Consider the following 23,746-nt stretch of genomic DNA (forward strand, 5'->3'; position numbering starts at 1 on the left):
CGATGCAACATCTGTTTAGTTAGCATTTTGTTTTTCACACCATCAACAAGAGAGGAGAAAGAAATCTTTGCATCTTTTGGAATTGAAACCCAGAGTCATGCTGTGCATTACAAAATATATACCCACTCCTAGAGCACCAGGAGTGCAGTTTCATTTATTCGTTTCTGTAGTTTCAGCCCTTACAAAGTCCAGCACTATTTTCCTTAGACAAAATGCTAATTAGTTTGACTACAGGAACTATTAATATTAATGGGGAGTAATTCCTCTCGTGTTAGTGGCAAAAGGCCAGAGTCTGGTAAAATTAGCACTTTGCCACCTTTCATCAAAACAAAATGTCCTTGACCCTGCCACTTAATCGCCATGGTATTCTTCATTTTTCAGGAGGGGGAAATGTAATTAGTGGAGTGTTTGGATGGAATTTCTAATTTGATCCGGTCACAGTGAATTGCGGGTCGGATTTGATTTGCCTGTGGGCAGAGGCAAGTGTGGAAGGCAGCTGTCAGAGAGGAGGTGGAGGAGGCGAGCAGGGATCCATACCATCGATCAGCACACGACAAGCAACCAGCGCTTCTTTATAAGCCTTCTCCCGCAAACTTCCCCAGAGGATCAGCAGCAAAGCTGATGTCCTGTCACATGTGCTTGGCTTGTCCTTTTTTACCTATAGATAAAGGCAGCTGTCCTTGGTCCTGAAGACTGGGAGGGATTGGGCCGGGGGGTGGGGGGCAGCAGGGATAGGTTCTGTCCTGGGGGGATAACTGTAGTTGTGAGCATCGACTGAGCATCTTTTAATCTTGAGCCCATCAGAAGGACACGTGGGGAGAAAGGAAATTACTTCTCCTTGTTTCCGCAGAGGAGCGCCTGGTGACAATGTCTGTATGCAGAGAGATAGAGAGAGAGAGAGAGAGAGAGTGACAGATGTACAGCTACTTTTCATGCTGATGACAGAGAGCTTTCCCAGAAACAAGAAACAAATGTAGCAGGGGTTTTGCAGAGCGCTCCATGTGCTCCATAATTCGGAGCCCCAGTAGCAGGTGGTAATCTTGTGCAGTGCAAGAGATTAGGAGTAATGAGCATATGCGGTTCTTAATAGGGGAGGAGGTGGAGCTCCTCTCTCTTCTAAATGATGCCCTCCAGGTTTCACTCCCTGTGCCACACAGGACGGGGCTCTGCTCGCAGATATGCTGCGTTTGTGTTGAGGCCTCCACCCGTCCATGTTTCACATCAATCTGTGTCCACACAGATGCCTACCAGTCTACACCCCTGGTCTGTCAAACCACAAAGCGCTAATCCAGTTTGCAGGAACGGATTCAATCAAAGTGGCCATCCCTGTCAGAGAGAGAGAGAGAGAGAGAGAGATAGAGGGAGAAAATGAGAGCATCGCTCTAGCAGGTGGATTCATTTAGGTGGTGTTGGAGCTGAGAGAGCGTGTGGTCTCGGCGGAGTGACAGAATCAGAGTGATGTATATCTACATAAACAGCTGCTGATATATAGGCAGGTCCCCCACCCTGTCGTTACTCACCTTGGTGCTCAGGCGCAGAGTGTGGGGTGTGGTGTTGGTGGTGGTGAGTGCGTCAGCAGCTGTGTGGCTACGCTGTGGGTGGCTGTCAGGTTGTCAGAGTGCTATGGAGCTTTAATGGCTGCTGTTGTTTTTTGCCTGCTAGCTCAAACTGATGGAGCCATTCACAAGTAGTTGCTTTGTCGGTGCACTCGCCGTCTCTCTGTCAGTGTCTACAGTAATTGTGAAAAAGTGAGTGAGCTTGCTGGGAGAGACTGTGGAGGAAATGATCAATCATCTGCCGGCACGATCACCACTGTCACCAGAAAAACCCACTCATCTCCTGCATCACCACCAGCTCTTCCCAGGCTGTTTTTATGAGATTCATTCACTGCAGGGGGCAGGGAGCAGGTAATTACATCTAGCTGACGAGCGAATTTTAAGCAGAGGTGTGACACGGAGAAGGACTGAATTGAGTATGGATTCATTTTACACAAAGAGAGCTTCATTATCACTCTATTTCCATTTTCTCTTTCTCCGTCTCCGTCTCCGTCTCCGTCTCTCTTGTCTCATCTGTCTCATCTGTGTCCTCCCTGCCTGCCTGCTCTGTTGGCAGGGATCCGATTGCAGAGTTTGGAGCGGAGCTCTGCAGTGGGGCGGCTGCTGCTGCTGCAGACGCGCTAATGAGTAGTCCAGTGTGGGCCGCCCTGCGCTGCAGCGTGACTTCGTTTGTGAGGCTGTTTGACCTCACACCCCCGCCATGCCCCAGGACTGCAGTCGATTCCAGTCCAGCTCGGCCTGAACCACCCCATCTCCCAGTCATGCAGCCATGCCTAACTAGAGAGCTTTCTCCAGCCTACCAGCGTGAGACGTTTTGTTCTGATAGGGGGGGACGTTATCTCCTGTGACTTAAAATATGCAGTGGATTTATTGGCTTAGCACTGTCATGTAAAATTCACTTCGATTTGTTATTATATGGACAGCTTTGAGATGAGTTCATATAATTCCAGTACCATGGTTGTCTGTATGATTTCCGGGGAGACTTAAGATAAACCCTTTTATGTCTGGGTCAGGGTTTTGTTCAAACACAGGGTTCTCTGCTGCTGCCTGCATATACTATCCTATTCTTAACGGGGTAACTAGGAGTCTGCATAGTTATGTTGTACAATAACGCAGCACAATAGATGTGCTGTAATGCCCTGCTATGCTCTAGCATTGTGCACTGGAGTAAGACAAGCTAAAGCCCTTCCCAGCCGCCTCAGTGTAGCGTTCAGCCGCTAACGCTCGCTCCCTGAGTGCAGACGCTCTTTGTTCTGTATCATTGTTATCTCACTCCTGCGAATGCCAGAGTTCTGTGTTGGCAGCAGAACTGGGCTTTGTGTCCAGGAGTTTGTCAAATCTCCCGAGCTGCATTTGATTAGGTTGCCAATGCAAACAAGCCCATTCATCTTGGCCTCTTCACTCTCCCCTTTCTACCACATGTGGGTTATCCTTCTTTTATGCTGTTGTTCTCATTACCACTGTCTAGCTATATGTGGGGGTATAGTTTGTGCTGGTTTCACACATTTCCCTAATTGATGGAGCAGGATTTTTTTTCAAATTAATTATCGTGTTGATTTATTTTCTGCTGCTTGCAGAGCTTATTAAGAAAACAGATGCAGGGATATATGTATGTATGTATGTATTTGTCTATGTATGCATGAACAAGACCATTATAAATAGACCATGCACAGAAATGTGTGCAGTCAGCTTGCCTTAGAGCATCTTGACACTGAGAGAAGAAAGATGCTGTTCTTCCCATCCTTTCTACCTGGGCAGATCTGTGAGGTAGCTTTCAGCCATGGCTTACTCTGTCCTTGACAAGAAGCATGCCAGACCCCCCTCTGGAAGCAGTGTATGAAATTGGAGAGGGGGGGTATGAAACCCTCTTGATCAATCCTCCCCTCCCCATTACTTGCACAGGAAAAAGAAAGAACTCAGCTTGCCTTGAGAGATGCCCACCTGCCGGCCCACCTGGAGATGGAGGTGTGTGTGTGTGTGTGTGTGTGTTTGTGTGTGTTTTGTGTGTGTGTGTGTGTGTGAGAGAGAGAGAGAGAGAGAGAGAGATACAGTAGATAGATAGAGTGAGAGAGAGGAACCAGGTTTCACTTTTTCCACTTCTTTGTTTATTAGTCCACAAATATTTTTTTTCCTTCATCTACCTCTTCCATTACCACTGACCTTCATCTCTGCTCAGCGCCTCTGGTCGTCCACTTCCTGCTGGTTGGAACCTCCGTCAACAGCCTGCTGGCCATAAGCGAGTGCATGTGCGAGCGAGTCGAGTCGGGGTGAGGAGGATGCTGGGTAATATCCCGCCGCTGCCTCGCCCAGCTGCAGCTCAAAGGCACGCGGCTCCCCAGTTAATAAAACTCTCTCCTGCTTTGTGGCACGATTCATATGTCTCATCCTCCAGACTCCCGCAAGGCCTCCCAGTGTTGGGCAGCGCACCGTGCTGTGCTGCACGACCATGCTGCAACTTCCGTGTGAAGTGAAGGCATCCTTGCTGTTTGGCACCCATGTGAAATGGGCATTTGAGGGGTGAGGCGAGTTCTAAATTAAATTCATGCATTTGGTGTTATAGCTGCAAAGGTCTTAGGGATCTACAGCGGTGTGTTTACTTACTGGGTTATCTACTCTTTATATTGCGTTTCTTCTCCTTCCATGAGAAGCAAAGCTCTCCTTTGTTATTTTTTTCACATGTATGTGTAAAACGTGTCTGAGGAGATGAAACAAAATCAAAAAGGCAAGGTATCATACTCAAACAAGAAAAACACATCCTCCCTCTTTTCATTAGTTGTTGAAATGCTGAAGGTGTGTGTGTGTGTGGGTTGCCTAAGGGTGTTTATGGAATTATGCATGGAGGTTAATTTGGTTCGGAGGAATTCCTACCTGTTCATCCTTAGGATTCAGCTGAGATGTGGCTGAGATGCAGCTGCATATGACTGGGGAGGAGGAGGAGGGACGCTGTCAGCATGTCAGCAGAGACTTTCTAATGAGGAGACACAGCACTTTAAAAACATCCTCCATAGTAAGGCATGGGGTTAGTTTGTAACGCCTATATGGCAGTTGTCTACACATATCCCGCTCCTTCTGGGGCCAAAACTCGACATGTGAATACATCGTGCCAATCATGTGATGTAATTTTGCTGCTGGAGCGAGGTTGGTGTTGTGCCCTTATGCACGGGCAGTTCTGCCTGAAATAGATGCCCAATAAGTGCCCAAAATGCATTGCAATATGGCCGCCGAACGGAGGGACTTGCCTAAAAGGACTGATGTCAGGTTTTACACAGGGGAGGAGCCAGTAATGTCTCTGCTGCTGTGAGCGTTAATACAAAATGTACAGTGATAAATGACGGTCCCTTTTGGGAGATTTGGAAAGTGCTAAAGAAATCTGTTTGATGCTGGCTTGATGTGCTGGATGAGTGCTGGCCGCAATTTAAAATCTCTCTCTCTCTCTCTCTGTCTCTGTGTTTTTCTCGCTCCATGGTATTTTATTTTCTTTCCTCGTTCGTGCCTGTGTGCTTGCTCAGAAAGGCACGCCATCTTTCACAGTCACGGCCAGACATTTTTCTCTGCAGTCTGGGTGAGCAGCAGACATAAATTGGCCCAGCTGACAGGGCCCCACTGAACCTCTGTGTGTGTGTGTGTGTGTGTGTGTGTGTGTGTGTGTGTGTGTGTGTGTGTGTGTGTGTCTGTCTGTCTGTGTGCCTGTCTACCTGTCTCTGTGTGTGTGTGTGTGTGTGTGTGTGTGTGTGTGTGTGTGTTGCATGAACCTGTGTATTTTTGGATGTGTGTCTGTTTGTGTGTGAGTTTGATGTTTGTCTGTGTGTGTGTGTGTGTCTGTGTGTGTGTATGTGTGTGTGTGTCTGTTTGTGTGTGAGCTTGATGTTTGTCTATGTGTGAGTGTGTGTCTCTCTGTGCATGTATGCGTTCTCTCCCCAAACAAAATGAGGTGTCACCCTCATTGACGGTGATTACAACACAAAACCGAATCCCAATCAGACTCATACTGTTTTCTAAGACCCCATCGCCTGCAGTCACAAGTACTCACCTAGCTCCATCATACCAGATGATCTCAAGGCTTTCCTGCTTCGTTACTTTCCCCTTGTCTTTCTTCACTCTAGCTACAAGGGAGGTTTCATCTCCTTGTGATCATGAAAACTGGGTACAAAACACAGAAAATGGCTTCAGAGAGAGAGAGAGAGAGAGATGAAGAATCCTTGACATGCCTTGATTTATCTGAGGGAGGGAGGACGCCTGCTGCTACCAGAGTGTTATTTTACAGCATGGTTTCAGATAGGGACTGTAATCCTTTGCCTGTGAGATTCTGTGTTGTTGTTGTTGTTGTTGTTGATTGCAGATGAAGCCTCACCTTTTACTGGATGCTAAAGAACAGTATCTGGAGGCAGCAATGGGCAGCGGTCCACCGTCTTGTGCGACTGGCTGACATTTGAAAGAGGCGTTTGAGGATTGGCTGACATTTGAAAGAGGTGTTTGGGGATTGGCTGGCGGAGAGCAGAGAGGACACAGGAGGTTCCCGTTATTAAGGTTGTGGCTTTAAGTGGGTCAGTGTTGCAATCTTGTGAAATCACTGCACTGAGCACAGATCAGGGGATTACACAGGAAGACCCGTGGGGTCTGTGTCCAGTTCCTGGATCAGTGAGTCTGTGTGTGTGTGTGTGTGTGTGTGTGTGTGCCTGTATGTGTTTTTGTGCCTGTGTGTGTGTGTGTGTGTGTGCGTGCATGCGTGCGTGTGTTGGGAGAGATTTCAGTAGGTCAGGCAACCAGAGATGGGTTAAAATGTGATTTTTGGTCATGATTTAGTTGGTCTTCCAATCTCCTGTGATAGTTTGATCAGCGCCACTCTTCAGTATGACCAAGATGAGAGGGATCATGTCAGTTGCCACTCTTCAGTATGACCAAGATGAGAGGGATCATGTCAGTTGCCACTCTTCAGTATGACCAAGATAAGAGGGATCATGTCAGTTGCCACTCTTCAGTATGACCAAGAGGGATCATGTCAGTTGCCACTCTTCAGCTACATATCGTGTTGTATGTCCATACTGTATCTCCTGTAGAGTTAAGTCACAACAGTGATTCAAGGGTCCCTGAGGGGGAAAGCTAACTGGTTTGTTCTGTTCCACTCCCAATGACGCAAACACTTGACACTTAAAAAGAAAATACACCTCAAGAGCTAATATGGTGTAATTGGTTAGTGACCACGTAGCAAACAAGCATAAATCACTAAAAGAAACAAATACAGAGAGAAATCCCAATGGCACTACTCTCTGTACTGCACCAACTATTTCCCATTCTACAAGACAAGTCAGCCCCTCCTCTGCACAAGTGGAAAGTGCTTATAAATGACTGTAGAGCGAGTAATAAGATTATGCAGCACATCCCCGCTAAATGCTAAACACTAAACACTAAACACTAATGCAATCCCAAGTGATATGACAGAGGCAAAAAAAATCTTTGTGGTGCTTTTACTTTTGCTTCGTGGTGCGCTGTATTTCAAAGCCATCTGGACTCTGGATGTATACAGGAGCTTAAAACACACATCAGCATAGTGTGTACGTAGCACTATAATGAGACTAGTCATGTTTGAGTATGATCTCTGGGGAACGACAGTCAGTGACTCACGTGTGTGTGTGTGTTTGTTTTGTCCCCCCTGACTGCAGCAGTCGCTTTGAGCCGTGTGGAAGCTAAGCCCCGTGAGGTGTGATGCGCGCAGCGTAGAGCGTCCGACCCTCTCCGAGGCAGCGCAGCCATGAGCCAGCAGGAGGCGCCGCTGGGCGTGGAGCCGTGCGATGCGGTCGAGGCCGACCTACCCCCGCAGACGCAACACGCGGCCCCGCAGACGCACGGCCACCGCCGCAGGCAGGACAACGGCGGATCGAGCGAGGGAGGCTCCAGACCCACCCGAACTCGCCACCACCACCACCACAGCAGCAGCAGCAGCAGCAGCAGCAGCAGTAACAACAACAACGGGCACGGGGGAGACAACGGCCAGCAGCAGCAGCAGCAGCATCCCCCCGCCAGGTACCGCAGGTATGACCCCTCGGAGGCCAGCAGACCCAGGGGCCAGCGGAGAGCGACGGAGGGGGACGCGGAGGCGGCCGAGCAGCACGCGCAGCAGACAGTGCAGGCCACGCAGGGCCAGCAGGCCCAGCCCCAGCAGCCCATCCCGAGGCCGGCGGTCAGCCGCTACCGGAGGCAAGGGGACAACGAGGCCAGGCTGCGAGCGCAGCAGCAGAGACAGAGGCAGCGACAGCAGAGAGAGGCAGAGAGGGCGGAGAGGGAGGAGGTTCAGCAGCAGCGTCATGCCCCTCCTGTCCAGCCACAGCCTCAGGCTCCGCCACCGGCAGCCCCACCGGCCGAACGGGAAGAGGCGGAGGAGGACGACGGCGCGCTTAACCGCTCGGCCAGCACGGAGAGCGCCTTCCACAACCACACGGACCGCGCCGAGGGCGATGCCGACATGGCCCTGGAGCCGCCGGAGCCCGAGGACGAGAGCGGCTACGGCCTGACGCTGCGGCCCGAGGCCGACGAGTACGCCGAGAGCGCCGAGTCCGAGCAGCTGCCCCACCCACACCCAGCGCAGCAGCCGCAGCCACAGCATCCGCCGCAGGCCCCGCCGCTGCCGCGAGACCCCCTGCCCAACACCGAGCGGCCCCGCACCCTCCACCCGGAGGCCCCCAACCCCGGCAGCGGCTACTCCAACTACGTCTACACCCAGCCGGCGTACCGCGTCTCCTCTGCCCGCGAGGGGGCAGGTCCCACCGGAGGCGGCGGCGGCGGTGGAGAGGTGCACGAAGCGACGAAGGACGAGCCCTACGCCGACTACAGCCCGCAGGAGCACGTGTACGAGGAGATCGCCGAGGCGGCGGCGCACGCCGGCGGAGGCCCCGAGTGCCAGATGCAGCAGCAGCAGCAGCGTTGCCGTCAGCGACAGCAGTTGAGCTTCCGGCAGTTTGAGCGCGAGGACAGCGGCGGGAGCACCGGCAGCACCTACCGGCAGCAGGAGGCGGTGGGCTCGCGCCTGCACCACTACGACGAGCGCTCGGACGGCGAGTCGGACAGCCCCGAGAAGGAGGCCGAGTTCGCGCCGTACCCGCGCTCCGACAGCTGCGAGCGGGAGCACGAGGACGAGGACATCGACCAGATCGTGGCCGAGGTCAAGGAGAGCCTGAGCTCGCAGAGCCTGCAGCGCGCGGCCATGGGCCTCGAGGGAGAGGAAGAGGGGGAGGAAGAGGAAGGCGAATGGCCCGAATCGGAGCACAGCGTCCAGACCGCTCAGGAGGACCAAGACCAGCCCATGGAGCCGGCCGACGAGGAGGGCGAGGAGATGATGGAAGAGGAGGAGGACGTGGAGGTGCCGCTGCCCAACGTCAGCCCCGGCGAGAGGCCCGCCCAGCAGCGCATCAGCCGGGAGAAGAGGGACGCCATCTCGCTGGCCATCAAGGACATCAAGGAGGCCATCGAGGAAGTGAAGACGCGCACAGTGCGCTCGCCCTACACGCCTGATGAGCCCAAAGAGCCCATTTGGGTGATGAGGCAGGACCTGAGCCCCACTGCTGAGAATGACCTACAGCCGTCACTAGGGGGTGAAGTGAGTAGAGTTTCGGTCCTTCTCATACACAACTCAATGATCATTTCAATGTTCACTGTACAGTGGGTACTGTGGACACAGCTTATTCTACACAGTATTATATTATACATAACATTACTATCTATTTGTCTATTAAGTGAAATGATACTACTACATAATAGATAATGTATGATGGTACTATGCATATTGCACATTAATGTGTAGGGTGATCTCTGTATATTTGTTTGACAGTGTTGATAAGACTTGACTAAATGATCTTCTAAATGAGTGGAAAACCTGCGTTTCTCATGTAAATGTGCAATTAATTGTTTGTCCACCAAAGCTTTTCCGTCTGCACTGACAGTGTAATTAACATTCCCTGGGGTTCTGAGTGTCATGCAGTGGGTTGAATCAGATTGTTATCAATATGCTACTCGTTCATATCACCACATCTCATATCGACTCTGCAGTCAGCACCCGATAAACAAGGTTTGTCTTTAGAACAAAGCCACAGAAAAGCTCAGTTGCTAAGGAACGATTTTCTTTTTCTGGCCCGAGGTGGGTGCGCTTTGCACATGGAGGGGAAAAAAAACAACGGCTGAGTGGTAAGGTTATGGTGAGGGAGTGAGCGAAGCGTCTCGATTTAAGGCAAAGGACATTCGCAGTGTTTTAGCGAGGCTGCACTTCTTGGTCTCCGGTGTGCCACGGCACCGCTGCTCAACTGCCCTACCACCCCTGTCCCCCCCCCCACCCCCTGCCGAGCACAGCCTGCCAATGCGCCGGACAAATTGGCTGCCTGTGGGAAATGAAGAGCGGCTCAGCCGCACTATAATGGAATGGCTCAGCTTATCCGCGGCCCGGAGGCCCGCGCTCATCTGTATTCCACGAGTGCCGCGTGTGACCGGTGTGTGCAAATGGAGCTGTCCTCCTCCTGAACATCGACAGCTAGGCCACTGCTGATAAGTTCAGAGGGAAAGAGAGAGAGAAAGGGGGAGAGAGAGGGAGAGAGAGAGCGAGAGAGGGGGGTAGGTTTGGAGGGGAGAGTTGACCTTGTTATATTGAAGGACCAGAAAGTTATCTAAATCTTCATTTCTATATTTTCTGCCCTCTGAGTTCCTTGTCTTATACTTTTAAAAGAAATACCCCCTCTCTCCATGCGAATTCTTTGCCCAAATGTCTTACCTCAGCTTTTGTCAGAGGAAGGACTTTGAGTGAGCGAAATATGTTCTGCTCGAGCGATAATATCACTGCCACACACTAACCTCCGTTAATGCTGTAGATCCCTCTGACGTCAGCTTTATCCTGCAGGTGTGTGAAGTCAAAACAGACCACATGCACTGGTCAAATAAGCTCTCTCCCACACATGCAGATACACACATTCACACACACACACACACACACACACACACACACACACACACCACACACCACACACACACTCACACACACATACACATACAAGCATATGTACACACACACACACACACACACACATACACATACAAACATATGTACACACACACACACACACACAGACATACACATACACATACAAACATACGTGAACACACATACACACACACGCACATGCACATGCACATACTGTACATACGCACACTCAGACACACATATTCTTGCATACCCAGTGCAAGCCATCATTCTTGATTACACAGCTATTTCCCTTTCTGCTCTCCTCCGCTCTCTGTGTCTGGGAGGAAGGGATTCATTAAGCACTGCTGTTTGTTTTTCCATGAACAAGCAGGGACTCTGGTCCCAGTGACGCAGTGACTGGCGAACAGAAGAACAATTCCCTGCTCTGTCTGCGACGCCCAGCGTGCAAAACGGCTGCATACACATGCGGCCAGTGAGTCCTTAATTATATTCAGCGAGAGTCAGACACCACAGCTCACTGTGCTGATCATCCACCCTGTGAGTCATTTGCGTCAGACTCGACACAAAGAAGAGAGAGAGAGGAGAAAAAATACAATGCAACCAGACCACCGCTGCAAGTGTCTCACAGATTGACAGTACCATTTTAAAACACTGTCAGCGAACTTGCGGCGCTGATGTTTTTCGAGAGATAATTACAGTATAAGCCGTGGTGTGGTGAGGCACTGCGGCTCCACAGAGGCGTTTGACGCAGCCCAATCTGTGAAATTGGGAGCTGATTTTTTCCATCTCCCTGTGTGCAGCCATCCAGGATTGACAACAGAGCAGAGCATTCGATCTGATTATCTCGGCTCAGCAGGCTCAAGCCGATTTTTTTTATTTATTTTTTATTTTTTGCCTGTTTGTTTCCCATTTACCGCTTCTGCAACTTTCTGCACCTCTCTGTGGGATGCTAACCCCACCGAGCTCAATGATGCCGCAGGGCTTTGTGCTCCATACTGTTTATAAACCACATGTCCAAATACTCAGATTAGCACTTTGACACCGGTTCTCTTCGCTCTATCTCTAGTCCTATTGATCTTTAACACTGCATGTGGCCAGTTTTCACTGACTTGAGGGTGAAATATCAATTGAATTGCACTTTGTAGAGACTAATCTCCACAGTGAAATTCAGGCAAGGGCTTAGATTTAAACCGTATGTCATGAAACGGGCATACAGGGTCAGAGGGAAACGTCTGAATGTAACCCTGGGAGGAGGGTGATGCCAGTAAGTATAAGTATGTATATATACTCTTTTGATCCCGTGAGGGAGAAATTTGGTCTCTGCATTTATCCCAATCCGTGAATTTGTGAAACACACTCAGCACACAGTGAACACACAGTGAGGTGAAGCACACACTAATCCCGGCACAGTGAGCTGCCTGCAACAACAGCGGCGCTCGGGGAGCAGTGAGGGGTTAGGTGCCTTGCTCAAGGGCACTTCAGTCGTTCCTACTGGTCGGGGTTCGAACCAGCAACCCTCCGGTTTAGTCCGAAGCGCTAACCAGTAGGCCACGGCTGCCCCACATGTCTCACGGTGCATGTCTGCCAGTCTCTGGGGGAAAGAGGGGGCCGCTGGGTCAGTGTTTACTGGGCGAAGCACGTAGCGTTCAGCCTCCCAGGCCATCTCAGCAGTGGCACAAGATAAACAGAACAGCAATTGAAAACACAGAGAAGTAGCTAGAACTCGGGTTAAATCTCCCCTGTCTCACCCAAAAACGAAGAAAAATAAATAAAAAAGACTTCAGAAAATCTCTACAAAAGAGGTTAGAAAAAATTAGAGCTTAAAGTTTGACCATTTGTACCATACATTAACATTTGATTTGACGGGTCCAAATACTAAGAGTTCCCCCTCACTATCTGAGTCCTCTGCTGCTTTATTGTCCTTCCTCCCCTGCTAAGGATGATTTATTTAGTGTAGGCGAGACACACAGAAAAGAGCGGCCTGTGAATAATTCAGCATTGCTCAGATAGTGTAACATTAGAGGAGAGAGAAGCAGCCTCTCTTTATCAGGCCACAGAGAAGGTTTAAAATGTGTTTAAAGAAGGCATTTATCTAGCACAGCTGGGTCTGTTTTTTGTATGTATTGTACTTAGAGACTGTCGTCTGAGTTGAGCACGAGCACATACCAGGAAGATAACGCTCTTGAGTCCCTGAAAACCCAAACAGCGCCTTGTGTGTCTTTACATGACGAAAAAGATGTACACAAACACTAACAAATGTAGTGGCAATGTGTGTCATTCACAGAATGTCCTGAAAAATGTCTGATCACCATAACCTTCATAGTGATTCCTGCTGGTGCAAAGGCTATGAACCAGAGTAACTCAGGCGACAGTAAGAGCCAGCAGGCCAGAGTCAGAGTAAGGGCTGTTGTAACCGGAGCGTGGTTAGCCTGGGTCCTCATTGGCCTGCTTGAAGCTCGATCTGCCTGAGCGTCACAGGAGACTAGCGGGGCCATTTGGGTTGGATGCCTCTGTCAAGCCCAGTGTCCAGCACAACACAGCCTACTGCTCCAGCATAGCACAGCACAGCGTAGCACACTGCTGTTTGACAGAGTCTCAAGCATTCAGTGAGTCCATTCATGAGTTTTGAGAGAGTGTTACTGTCGTGTTAGCAAAAAGATTTCTCTCAGCGCCATGGAGAACTTCTGGATGTACCAAATTGAACATCGTCAGACAGATGAGGTCCCTTTGATTGATGAGGATGAGGTAATATTGCGTTGCTCATAGTATTTGTAATTTTTAAATACTCATTTAGCATCATGTCATGTGTCTTCAGGAGAAGAGAGAAATTCCACTGCTCTTATTTTGTACTCATTATAACAACACTGTTATGGGTGTGAGAGACTAAATTACACTGTCTACAATTATGGTGTTATAATGAACAGAAGAAGGCACAATAATAGCATGCTCACAGTGGTGCTGGTCATTAGCGGGCATCTACTGGGCTCGAAACCCACTTGTGGTATTTTCCATGTAGTCATGACACCAGGGGGAGGACAGCAAGTAACTGAGTGGGAGTGAGGTGTCAGTGAGAGAATTTCTCATCATTAAGCTGCTAGAAGAAACATGATCTGTTTCAGGCCCATGCTAAGTTTATTCTACTGTTTGTTAAAGGTTCATCTTTAGATAAAAACACTAATTAGACGATGCCTCTTATTTGTTGAATTAATTATTAAATATTCCTTTGTTTTAACACTTTGGTTTTAGTGCATAACACATTTAAAATGGGACACTAAGTTAAAAGATCATAAATGTATCACCTACAGTTACACAGCTGCAGTCTGCTTTCGCAAAAGGTTGTTATTTATGTTCAACAGGCAATCAAATTTACACTCCTCTCTCCTGTGCTCCTGAAGTGTTGAACTCCTTGTTGTTGATTGGCTGCGATTGATAATGCCATCAATGGACACTGGATGGGAAGCTAGAAGATAGTGAGGAGCAATTCAGTGAATTTGACAAACAGTGTATGAAATTAGAATCAGACTGTACCTTTAATGCTCTTCTGTGGGCTGCTGTTGTGGGATTCAATCTTGGCTTCTCATCCTGCTGTACATTGCAGTTTCACACAGAAGTGCTAAGGGGTTGCTGATGTAATATTTGGGTGCCAGGTGCCTTGAATAATTTCATGTTGTCACTCATCTTTGCAACTATGGTTGATGAGAACATGGTGTCTCAATGTCTGAGAGCACCATCTGATCTACCCATCATCTAATGTGAAAGATAATCCTGGTTCAATCCAAGCGCAAACATGCATAGTGTACTGTATATGCAGATGGTATTCAGATGTCATCTACATATACAAGATGCATGTGTCAGACAGTCCAGCGATGTAAGGTGTTAAAGATTTCCTATCATTCATTTTTGTTCTAGCTTTGCCAGTGTTTGTTATGGGGTTGCTGTGAGGTTTTATTTTGATCCCAGATGTGAGATGCCTCATACCCACTTGCCCAGTCTTGAATGCCCAAAGGACTGTGCCAATTTAACACAAGGCTTGGAGTCAGTTCAACCCCACTCTAGGTGTCGGTTTCCTGAACCAATACTCTCATTGTCTTTCTGTTTCTCCTTCTCTCTCTCTCTCTCTCTCTATCTATCTCTCTCTCTCTTTCTTGCTCTCTTTTTCACCCACACTTGCGCACCTTAACTGAAGGTCAGGGTAGTCAACATATTCAGATTCAAACCATTTCAACGCCACTGCAAGTCAAGCTGTCTAAAATTGCAGTGTAATTGTCAGTCTAATGCAGTGAGCCTTGAACTGAGACACCTTCACGCTTTTCAACATCTATTGATGTGTGGTGTGATTCATAGGCAACATGACAAAACTAAACCCTTAGGGGATTAAGTTAATCTCATTTGTCCCGTAGATGACAGCTAAGGTTTGTTGCGTTTTTTTGGTTTACCATTTTCAAATACTACCTCTCTTCCTGGCCTGCCAAGCCACATTCATTGCATTCGTTGTGGTCTGGAAACGTTCCATCGGACTACAGCTGTATCCAAATTATATTTCAAATGACTAATGCAGGGATCAAGGCAGTGCAAGGCAAATCAGCCAAACAAATAAATTAAGTCGGAACAAGAGTCATTACAACCTTTCACTCAAGATAGGCTAGAGTAGCATCAGCACAGCTTCATATAATAGCATAATATAACTTGCAATCTGTCTTGACAGCAGCCTTAATGACTGATACATTTTCAATGTGTAATCACTTTTTTGTCTACACCTTAGCAACTACCTATGCTGTAGGTCAAATACAGAATATTCGGTATATAAAATATTTTTGAACATTTCCAGACTATATTCCGAAGATCCTGTAAGATATGGTTTTGGAGCAGAGGGCAACCCCTACAATAAACCCATATGAGTACATCCTGAAAATATCCATGTTTTAAGTGTCAAAATGTTCTTCATGAGAGTATTGCACATCATTGCCAGCCATGAGAGATACCGTTTATTATGGGGCGTGGTGCACAAGACGTGTGGTCCATAAGCTAAAATAAAACCACTTTTAAATGAGTTCCTGGCAGTGTTTCTGTGACAGACATATGAACCTCACCCCAACCTTATGAACCATAACCATAACCCCAACCATATGAACCGTACCCCAATTGTGTTTCTCTACCAGTCTCCAGGCTCTGGGTCCAACTCACCCCAAGGGGCGGAGTCCTCCAGCCACCACATGCCTATGCTCGAGGGGAGTGACAGCTTCGAGACGCCATCGCCCGCCGGGAAAGAGGTGAGAGCCTCTCCAAACATGGAGGCACCCGCTGGCTTCCCAGTGTCCTCCATCAGTGTGGGCCATGTAGTCAAGAGCAAGGAAACAAGGAATAGTAATCAGTGATCATGACCGAAGCAAATCTCATCTATTGTGAGTAGCAGGCTAAGGTTTTATAGAATAGATAGATAGATAGATAGATAGATAGATAGATAGATAGATACTTTATTGATCCCCAGGGGAAATTCAAGTGTTGAAGAAAGGAGTTTAAATTGAACACCAATGCAAACGACTAGCAACTACACAAGCAGGAACCAAAGCAAAAGTCAAACCACAAACTCCATCCGTTGTAATCAATCAAACCAAAATGGGTTGTATTTTTTTGTCTCAATTGCTCTTACTCTATGTGTATTCTTTCTCCCTCACGACTCAGTCCCGGAGAAGTCTGGCTTCTTTCCCCACGTACGTGGAAGGTGAGTGTGCTTTGGCACCTGGCACCGCTTCAGCTGTCGCTACTCTGCCTTAATGTTTACTCAGCCATTAGTGCCTCAGGTTACGGCAGCACCTCTGAAACGCTCTCCTGTGTGTGTGTCTGTGTGTGTCTGTGGCAGTGCCAGGCCCCTGTGACCCGGAGGACCTCATCGATGGCATCATCTTCGCTGCTAACTACCTGGGCTCCACGCAGCTCCTCTCCGACAAGACCCCGTCGAAGAACGTGCGCATGATGCAGGCCCAAGAGGCTGTGAGCCGCATCAAGGTGAGTCACAGTATGCATGCGTGACGTGTGTGTGTGTGTGTGTGTGTGTGTGTGTGTGTGTGTGTGTGTGTGTGTTACCACATGTGTGCAAGCCTGTGTTTGTGTGCAAGCCTATGTGTGTGTGTGTGTGCGTATGGCCCTTTGCCAGAACAGATCACTTTGATCAGCTCTCTGCTTCACTGTTCTGACTTCTGACTTTTTATTTACCTCAGCATGTCTGAGGGAAGGCAAAAAAGAAAGAGAAAGAAAATCCTGTCTATAACTACTGCTAACATTCATTCTCAAGGTCTGATCAGCGGAGATGGCCAGCTCGCGTAGGCCGTCCAAGATGGAGAATATCTCTGCTATTAGTTCCCACACTCATTAGATAACATACTTGTTAATAAATATATTAGATCTTCAAAAGACTTCTTTGAATTAGTGTCTGTGCTAGTCTTGGGGGGGTCTGACAAAGACAGCAAATTAATATTGAGAGATAACAGACGAAGTGGGTATCTGAACTAACATAATTGTAATAATAAGTGTGGGAAACAGATGATAAACTGCAGAGCTTTCTCTCTGAAGTACTATATTCTATATTTTCTCCCTCGACTGAATTTGGCATATGCCAGCACGACGTATGTGTTGTGACTCAGCCTTATAGATTAGATGCTAGTCATTGGACATTACCGTGATGAGGCTATAGTTAGCATTTTGCTAAATCACTAGTGACGTTTTAGTGTCCTGTCACCTCTTCATCACTTTCCTGGGGCTTAAATCTCCACATTATTATGTTGCTTCAGTATGACATGTTAAACCCCAAGCCAATGACACATTGCATGTTATGACTCAACTTTTTTTTCTTACGCGAGAACCTAATCTCCCTCTGGCCCAAACATGCTAAATGCTAAGAAGCTCTCCTTGCTTGTGATGCAATTAGCGTTGGGTTGGGTTGCATATGAGATGCAGGATCATTCTAATGTTAACAAGATGCGACCATTTGTTTTAGGACATTACCTCTGCAGGGGTAGTCATTAAGCATGGCCTGGTGGCCATTGGTTGCTATGCTGTGTACATAGGGCTCACCAGAAGGCCAAAAGGCCTACTAAGCTTCATAAAGTAGGTTGATTAAAATTCATTTTTTTAATAGAATTTAAATGAATTTACCCTTTACACTTATTTTAATCGCTTTATGGCTTGTTTTTACTGCATATGAAATAGACTGCAAAAGCTGGTTAAAGCCATACTACAGTGGAATCATAGAGCCTCAGTGCCACTACAAAACTCTGCATCTAGGTCTAGCAGTGTACCTTACTGAAGCTAAGGCTTAAGTCATGGCTTAGAGTACTGCTCGGTCAAAGTCTTTAAATAATTTATGAGGTGCGGGATTGATTAAAAGCATTGTTCAGACAACAGAGGCGGTTTAAAGCAGCCAGGCGTCATTGATTGGGCTTCGTGGGTGGGGACGCCTAACCATCGGCATTAATAAATGAGGCTCCAAACGAGCGGGAGAATTTGCCCCGAGGCAAGCTGGTGTGCTGCTGTTGCTTCAGGACCTTGTGATCCCAACCTCGTTTGTTTCAGAGACAGATTAATAACAACACACTATTTTTAACTGACCTAATTAGGCTGAATTGAACAGGTTGTTTGTGTGTGCTTTCCAATGTGTGATAATGTTGGATCATCAGCTTGAGCTTTTTGATTTTTTTTTTCCCTCCTGAATGATGTGGGTGTTTGTACATCAACTGGCCCTCAGGCAGAAGTGCTCCCTGTGCTCTCCAATTTCCCTGACCCTAGTGGAGTGGAGTTTATTTGTGGAGTGTAGAGGGAGCTCATGTTACCATAACTGCTTTTATTTTGTGTAAAGTGTGTCTATATAAGTGAAATAATAAGCACACTCACATTAATTCAGAGGGGAAGGGTCATGATGTTCAAAGTCAGTTATAAGGTGCACTTTTGAGTGGGAGTGATGTCTCATGTTTTTGAAATATAATCACTTGAATGTGCTCAGAATAGGGAATGCCCCTTTTATATGGTTTAACTGTAATGACAACATGCATTACATGAGAATGCCCCTGCCTTTGGTACAGCTCAAGTGGGCCCTCTGCTGGGGTACAAAGGAACTTTAGATAATGGCTCAGTGCCCTCCATATTAAACCCCATATCATCATGCACCGCTTCTGGTTTTGAAAAGCTAGTTTAAGGATGCTAGTACATCTTCTTTAAGATCAGCCCTCCTTCAGTTACAGCCCTGAAGCTGTGGTAAACTGTTCTCAGCCAATGGAGCCATGTAGCAGAAACTGCACAAAAGAGAGTAAGTGACAAGCAGGACACTTTACGGCCAAGAGACCTACAGTACTGATAGGGTACAGTATACAGTACACATTCTTGACCGTATGTCCACTTGATGGAAATATAGTTAGTGGTGGTGTTAGTAGCTCTACCAGTTTGGTTGTAGATGGAGTTTATGTTAAAGGATTTAAACAGTTTCAGCATTTTTGACAGAGGTTATCATGGCAAGTGCTGAAAGATCTATAACATTGCCGATGTGCCAGTTCGCAAGCAGACTGTGTTGTGTTGATCCACCCACCTCTCCCCAACTTCCTGTGTGCCCCACCCCACCCCATCCAAGCAACCCCCCGCTCCACCACCACCACCACCACCACCACCACACACACCACCTCCACACACAGTCTCCACCCACTCTTTTTGATCTGGTCCCTGCGGCTCTAACCATTCTCCTGTCTCTGTTTGTTTCATGCAAAGCAGACGGCCCAGAAATTAGCCAAAAGCAGGAAGAAGGTGCAGTAATTCTTCATCGGTTTTTGGTGTTTGTGCATCTCTTTTTTTATTTACTTTTTTCTGTTGTTATTTATACATTTTTTGCCTTGCTCGACACTTCGCTGTGTCATGTTTCTTCTTCTTTTCTTTCTTTCTTTCTTTCTTTCTTTCTTTCTTTCTTTCTTTCTTTCTTTTTTCTTTCTTCTTTCTTTTAGTTTCCTAGTGTCACTCTTGTTGCCTCCAGTTCGCTCTGTTTCTGAATCCAGCAACAAGTCCCAACACCTGATATTCAGTCACATTACTTCTGTGTCAGATGTGTGTCTGTTACTGTACGTGTTCCTTCACGCACATTCTCTCATCCTCCCCCACACATCAGATATCACTCTAAAGAATCTGACATAGACAGGAGCCTGTCTGTAGTGCCAATGTAGCCTTAAGCGCAAACACAAAAATCAAGGAGGGGGAACCAGATATTTGCTGGATGCAGAAAACGCAGGCGCCCTTTTCTTTCTCCGAGTGACGTGTGCTGTAGTGTTTTGGTGTGTTTGTTCGCGTTCTGACCTTTCTTTTTTTCTGTTCTTCGTTCAGCACGGCTTTCTGTGATTTTGCTGTCTTGACTGTCATTCTCTTTTGTGTTTGTAAAGATGGTGGCTCGTGCCAAATCGTTCTGATAGTTCACCGTGAATCCTCCCTCCCTCACACCCTGACCTCCTTTTTTTCGATGGAGTCTTTTTCGATGAAAACACATACTAACCCACACATTAACCTCACAAGCCTGCGCAGCACAGAGGAAACCACCAGAAACAAATTGAGTTTCTCTGGCTGGCAGAGGTTCATCGAGGAGAGAGTGAGATGCTGCTCAGAGGAAAAATGACACCTTTGTCTCCCCCTCAAGTGGGGATGGGGCTGGCGAGATAAAAATACCGATAGATAAGAATTTAATTAAAAATGGAGCAGCCTCTCTTCTTCTCTCTCTCTCTCTCTTTTCACTGCATCTCTGGATGTGCCATCACCTCTCTCTCTCTCTCTCTCACTCTCTCACTCTCTCACTCTCCCACTCACACATACACACTCTCTTAAATGTGCAGTATCTTTTCCTTACTACCTCTGTGTCTCTCTTTCTCTCTCTCTTATCTCTGTCTCTTAATGGATGTGCTCCTAGTGGATCCTTTTTCTCTGTTCTTGCTCTCTCTGGATGTATGATATGTGTCTGTCTCCCTCTGTGGGTCCTCTCTCTAGCTCTCTCAATGTAGCTTTTCTTCGTGGATGTTTACAGTAGGCTCAGATGAAACTAATCCTGTTCTGTCATTCCATGCAAGCTGTGACTGATGCCTTTCTCTTATCCCCTTCTCCCCATCCTCTCTTTCTCTCTCTCTTTCTCTCTCTCTCTCTCTCTCTCTCTCTCTCTCTCTCTCTCTCTCTCTCTCTTTCTCTTTCTCTCTCTCATTCTAGGCCCCAGAGGGAGAGGCTCAGCCCATGACTGAAGTGGACCTCTTCATCTCCACCCAGAGGATCAAAGTGCTCAACGCCGACTCACAGGTCCACCTCTGCTGTCCGTCTGTTAACATGTCCATTTGAAAAACCTGTGTCCATTTGTCTGGCTGGCTGATTGCGTGTGGTTCAAACACACCAATACAAGCAAATTCAAATACACAAAGAGCTTCACTGGTCTCACTATGTCCCAGTACAATATTGTCAAGTTTCTCTCTCTCTCTTTCTCTTTTGTTCTCTCTCTGTAATTCTTCTCTCATCCCTTCAACTAATGGTTTGCAAACAATGGGGGGCAGCAATTAAAGTCATCAGCCTTGCAGACAGATGGCTTTTCCTTGTCTCCTTTGAACATGGTGCCAGTCATAAGCCTTCCTGGGCTCTCTGCTCACTGGCAGCACTCTCCCAAAGACAGGGGTGTTTTATCCCAATTCATTTGAACCAGAAAAATCCTTTTGGCCACAGCAGCAGGGATTCCTCCTAAGCTAGAACAGGAGAGAGGGTGGGGGGGGGGGTGCTGGGAAAATAGTGCTGAATGTGTCATTTCTCCCAACAATGCCACACTGATTCTGTAGTACAGTAGCCTGCTGAAAAGCCTGGCAGAAAATGCTTGAAAGAGGAACTTATCTATTTAAAATGGCATAGTAAGTAGTGTGATCATGTAACAACATTTGCATCTATATTCATATTTACACTCACATAAATGTGTGCAATCCATCTTTAGTTATGTGGTTTTCATCCTGTGCTCCCACCTTATGCTCCCTGCAGGAGACCATGATGGACCACCCTCTGCGGACCATCTCGTACATAGCGGACATCGGGAACATCGTGGTGCTGATGGCCCGGCGCAGGATGCCTCGGCCCGACTCACAAGAGAACCTGGAGGCTTCCGACCCGGCCCAGGACGAGAAGCGCCAGTACAAAATGATCTGCCACGTGTTTGAGTCTGAAGATGTAAGGCACTGTGTGTGTGTGTGTGTGTGTGTGTGTGTGTGTGTGTGTGTGTGTGTGTGTGTGTGTGTGTGTGTGTGTGTGTGTGTGATTGTTTTTTTTTTTTTTTATCTGGTTTTATCCTCTGTGCATTAATTTCTCTGCTTGTTCCATTTTCGTCGTGAGCTCTGTTTTACTGACTGAAAAAAAAAGAACATGCAGAATAGCTGAATTCTTGGAGCAGACAGAGCTTGTCAAAGTACTAAATGAATCAGAACTTAATAACTCAGCTGTAAATATTACATCTTGTAGATAGCTGTGAAGGCTCTGAGAACCTGGTTACATACAGAATGAGGCACAAGAGTACATCACACTGTGAATCAATACTTCAAATCTGTCATTCTGTGTGTCTTCATTTTTAATCATTCTGTCAACATCTCATCTGCATTCTCTCTGTTCCTTTTTAATGAGCATCAGTACAGAGTGAATAGCTAAATACAGCGGACTGAAGCCTTATCTTCTCCAGATGAAGTCACATCAGTGTACCGATGGAGGTGCTGTGGAGGGAGCTTCCTCTCCCCTCTATGCGTCCGTATGTTAATAGATATGCAAATGAGGGCATTTGCCATTCAGTGCACAGCGTAAGGAAGAGGCAGAGGCAGAGGAGGAACTATAAAACTTGGGACACAAAAGGATATGCATCTCATTTGGTCTCCGGCGTGTTCCAGTGGGATGTGAAATTGAGTCGTCCTCGCCACATCCTTTTTCCTGCGGGACTTCTGCCCAGTCACCCTCACTCACTGACCCCCTTCCACACACACACACACTCACACACACACACACACACACACACACACACACACACACATACAAACCCCCCATCCCTTCCACACACAGCCGAGCCCACCCCACCCCATGATGCATTGCAGCTGCCAGGATCCCTGCACTGCCGCGACCTCCACTAGCGATCCTCCGGCTGGCGTGCTCGCGGTGCGGACTCTCTGCGGCCGTGGGCGTGATCGATAGAGGCAGCCTCAACCTTTATCTCTCTCTAACTGCGTCAAGATCTTCTGGCTCTTTTATCATCATGGAACCCTGTAGCCCCACTCCTCCATGGGAATGCTCTTAGTTGCCTTTCATCAGTCTTCTTCTATGTGTTTTATGGAGATGAGTTGCTTCCAAAGGTGCAAAGAGCAGTTTGTGTGCTTTTCTGAAGGAAAAAGAAAATGAATAGTGAACTGCAGCAGTAAGAGGAATCATAGGGCCCTTGCTTGAACTTAAAATATCCTTAGTTCACCCATTCAACCATTCAATGCTCCTTTATGTGTGTTAGACTCCCTAATTTGGACAGAGATTCCGTTCAATTGCTCTTAATCTGTTGGTATGTTGCTGGCAACCCTTTAATTAGGATCCCAGACTCCATGAACACAATTACAGACGTTTCCCACGCAAAACACTCTGAAAGAGCTCTGTTTCATACTGTGCTGTTCTGCTGGGTGGTGAGAGCCTTATGACTGTGTGTGTGTGTTGGGAAAACTTTGATAAAAACCCTCGGTGGATGTTTGCAGCCTCAGCACCTTTCCCATAAACACTGTGACACTGCAGTGGTGATTGCTTTGTGAATTATTGCTAGTAAAGCAAGTGGCAAAACAAAACATAATGAACTGCAGTCGTCAGTGCTCACTGTGATTGCGTTGGCTGAGCAGATTGTGAGTAAGATAAACATACTCACACTCAGATGCTACTCGGGGGTGTATTGTGTGAGTGTGTGGCGCCGTAGTGCTAAATGTCTCTCTCTGGTCTCATCTACCCTATCAGGCCCAGCTCATAGCGCAGTCCATTGGCCAGGCATTCAGCGTGGCATACCAGGAATTCCTGCGTGCCAACGGCATCAACCCGGAGGACCTGAGCCAGAAGGAGTACAGCGACCTCCTCAACACCCAGGACATGTACAACGACGACCTCATTCACTTCTCCAAGTCTGAGAACTGCAAAGATGTGAGTGAGCTTATAGAGATGATGGAGGACAGAAGAATAGAGCTTG

The 23,746-nt window shown here is 47.5% G+C and overlaps 1 protein-coding gene across 4 annotated transcripts in view; it reads left to right on the forward strand.

The window, feature by feature from the left end:
* Positions 1-23,746, forward strand: part of apba1a (amyloid beta (A4) precursor protein-binding, family A, member 1a) — a 48,388-nt gene that overhangs the window by 18,577 nt on the left and 6,065 nt on the right. For 2 of the 4 annotated variants that reach the window (XM_048243309.1, XM_048243311.1), the window contains exons 3-10: positions 7,217-9,147; positions 15,678-15,788; positions 16,201-16,240; positions 16,379-16,524; positions 19,273-19,305; positions 20,737-20,823; positions 21,541-21,726; positions 23,521-23,700. In XM_048243309.1, coding sequence (XP_048099266.1) covers positions 7,306-9,147; positions 15,678-15,788; positions 16,201-16,240; positions 16,379-16,524; positions 19,273-19,305; positions 20,737-20,823; positions 21,541-21,726; positions 23,521-23,700 — 2,625 coding nt within the window. In that variant the 5' untranslated portion in view covers positions 7,217-7,305. The remainder of the gene's footprint in view (positions 1-7,216; positions 9,148-15,677; positions 15,789-16,200; positions 16,241-16,378; positions 16,525-19,272; positions 19,306-20,736; positions 20,824-21,540; positions 21,727-23,520; positions 23,701-23,746) is intronic. The other 2 variants (XM_048243310.1, XM_048243312.1) reach the window with 2 other exon arrangements.

The sequence above is a fragment of the Alosa alosa genome, chromosome 5 (genome assembly GCF_017589495.1).
Source record: "Alosa alosa isolate M-15738 ecotype Scorff River chromosome 5, AALO_Geno_1.1, whole genome shotgun sequence".
Taxonomy (NCBI): Eukaryota; Metazoa; Chordata; class Actinopteri; order Clupeiformes; family Clupeidae; genus Alosa; species Alosa alosa.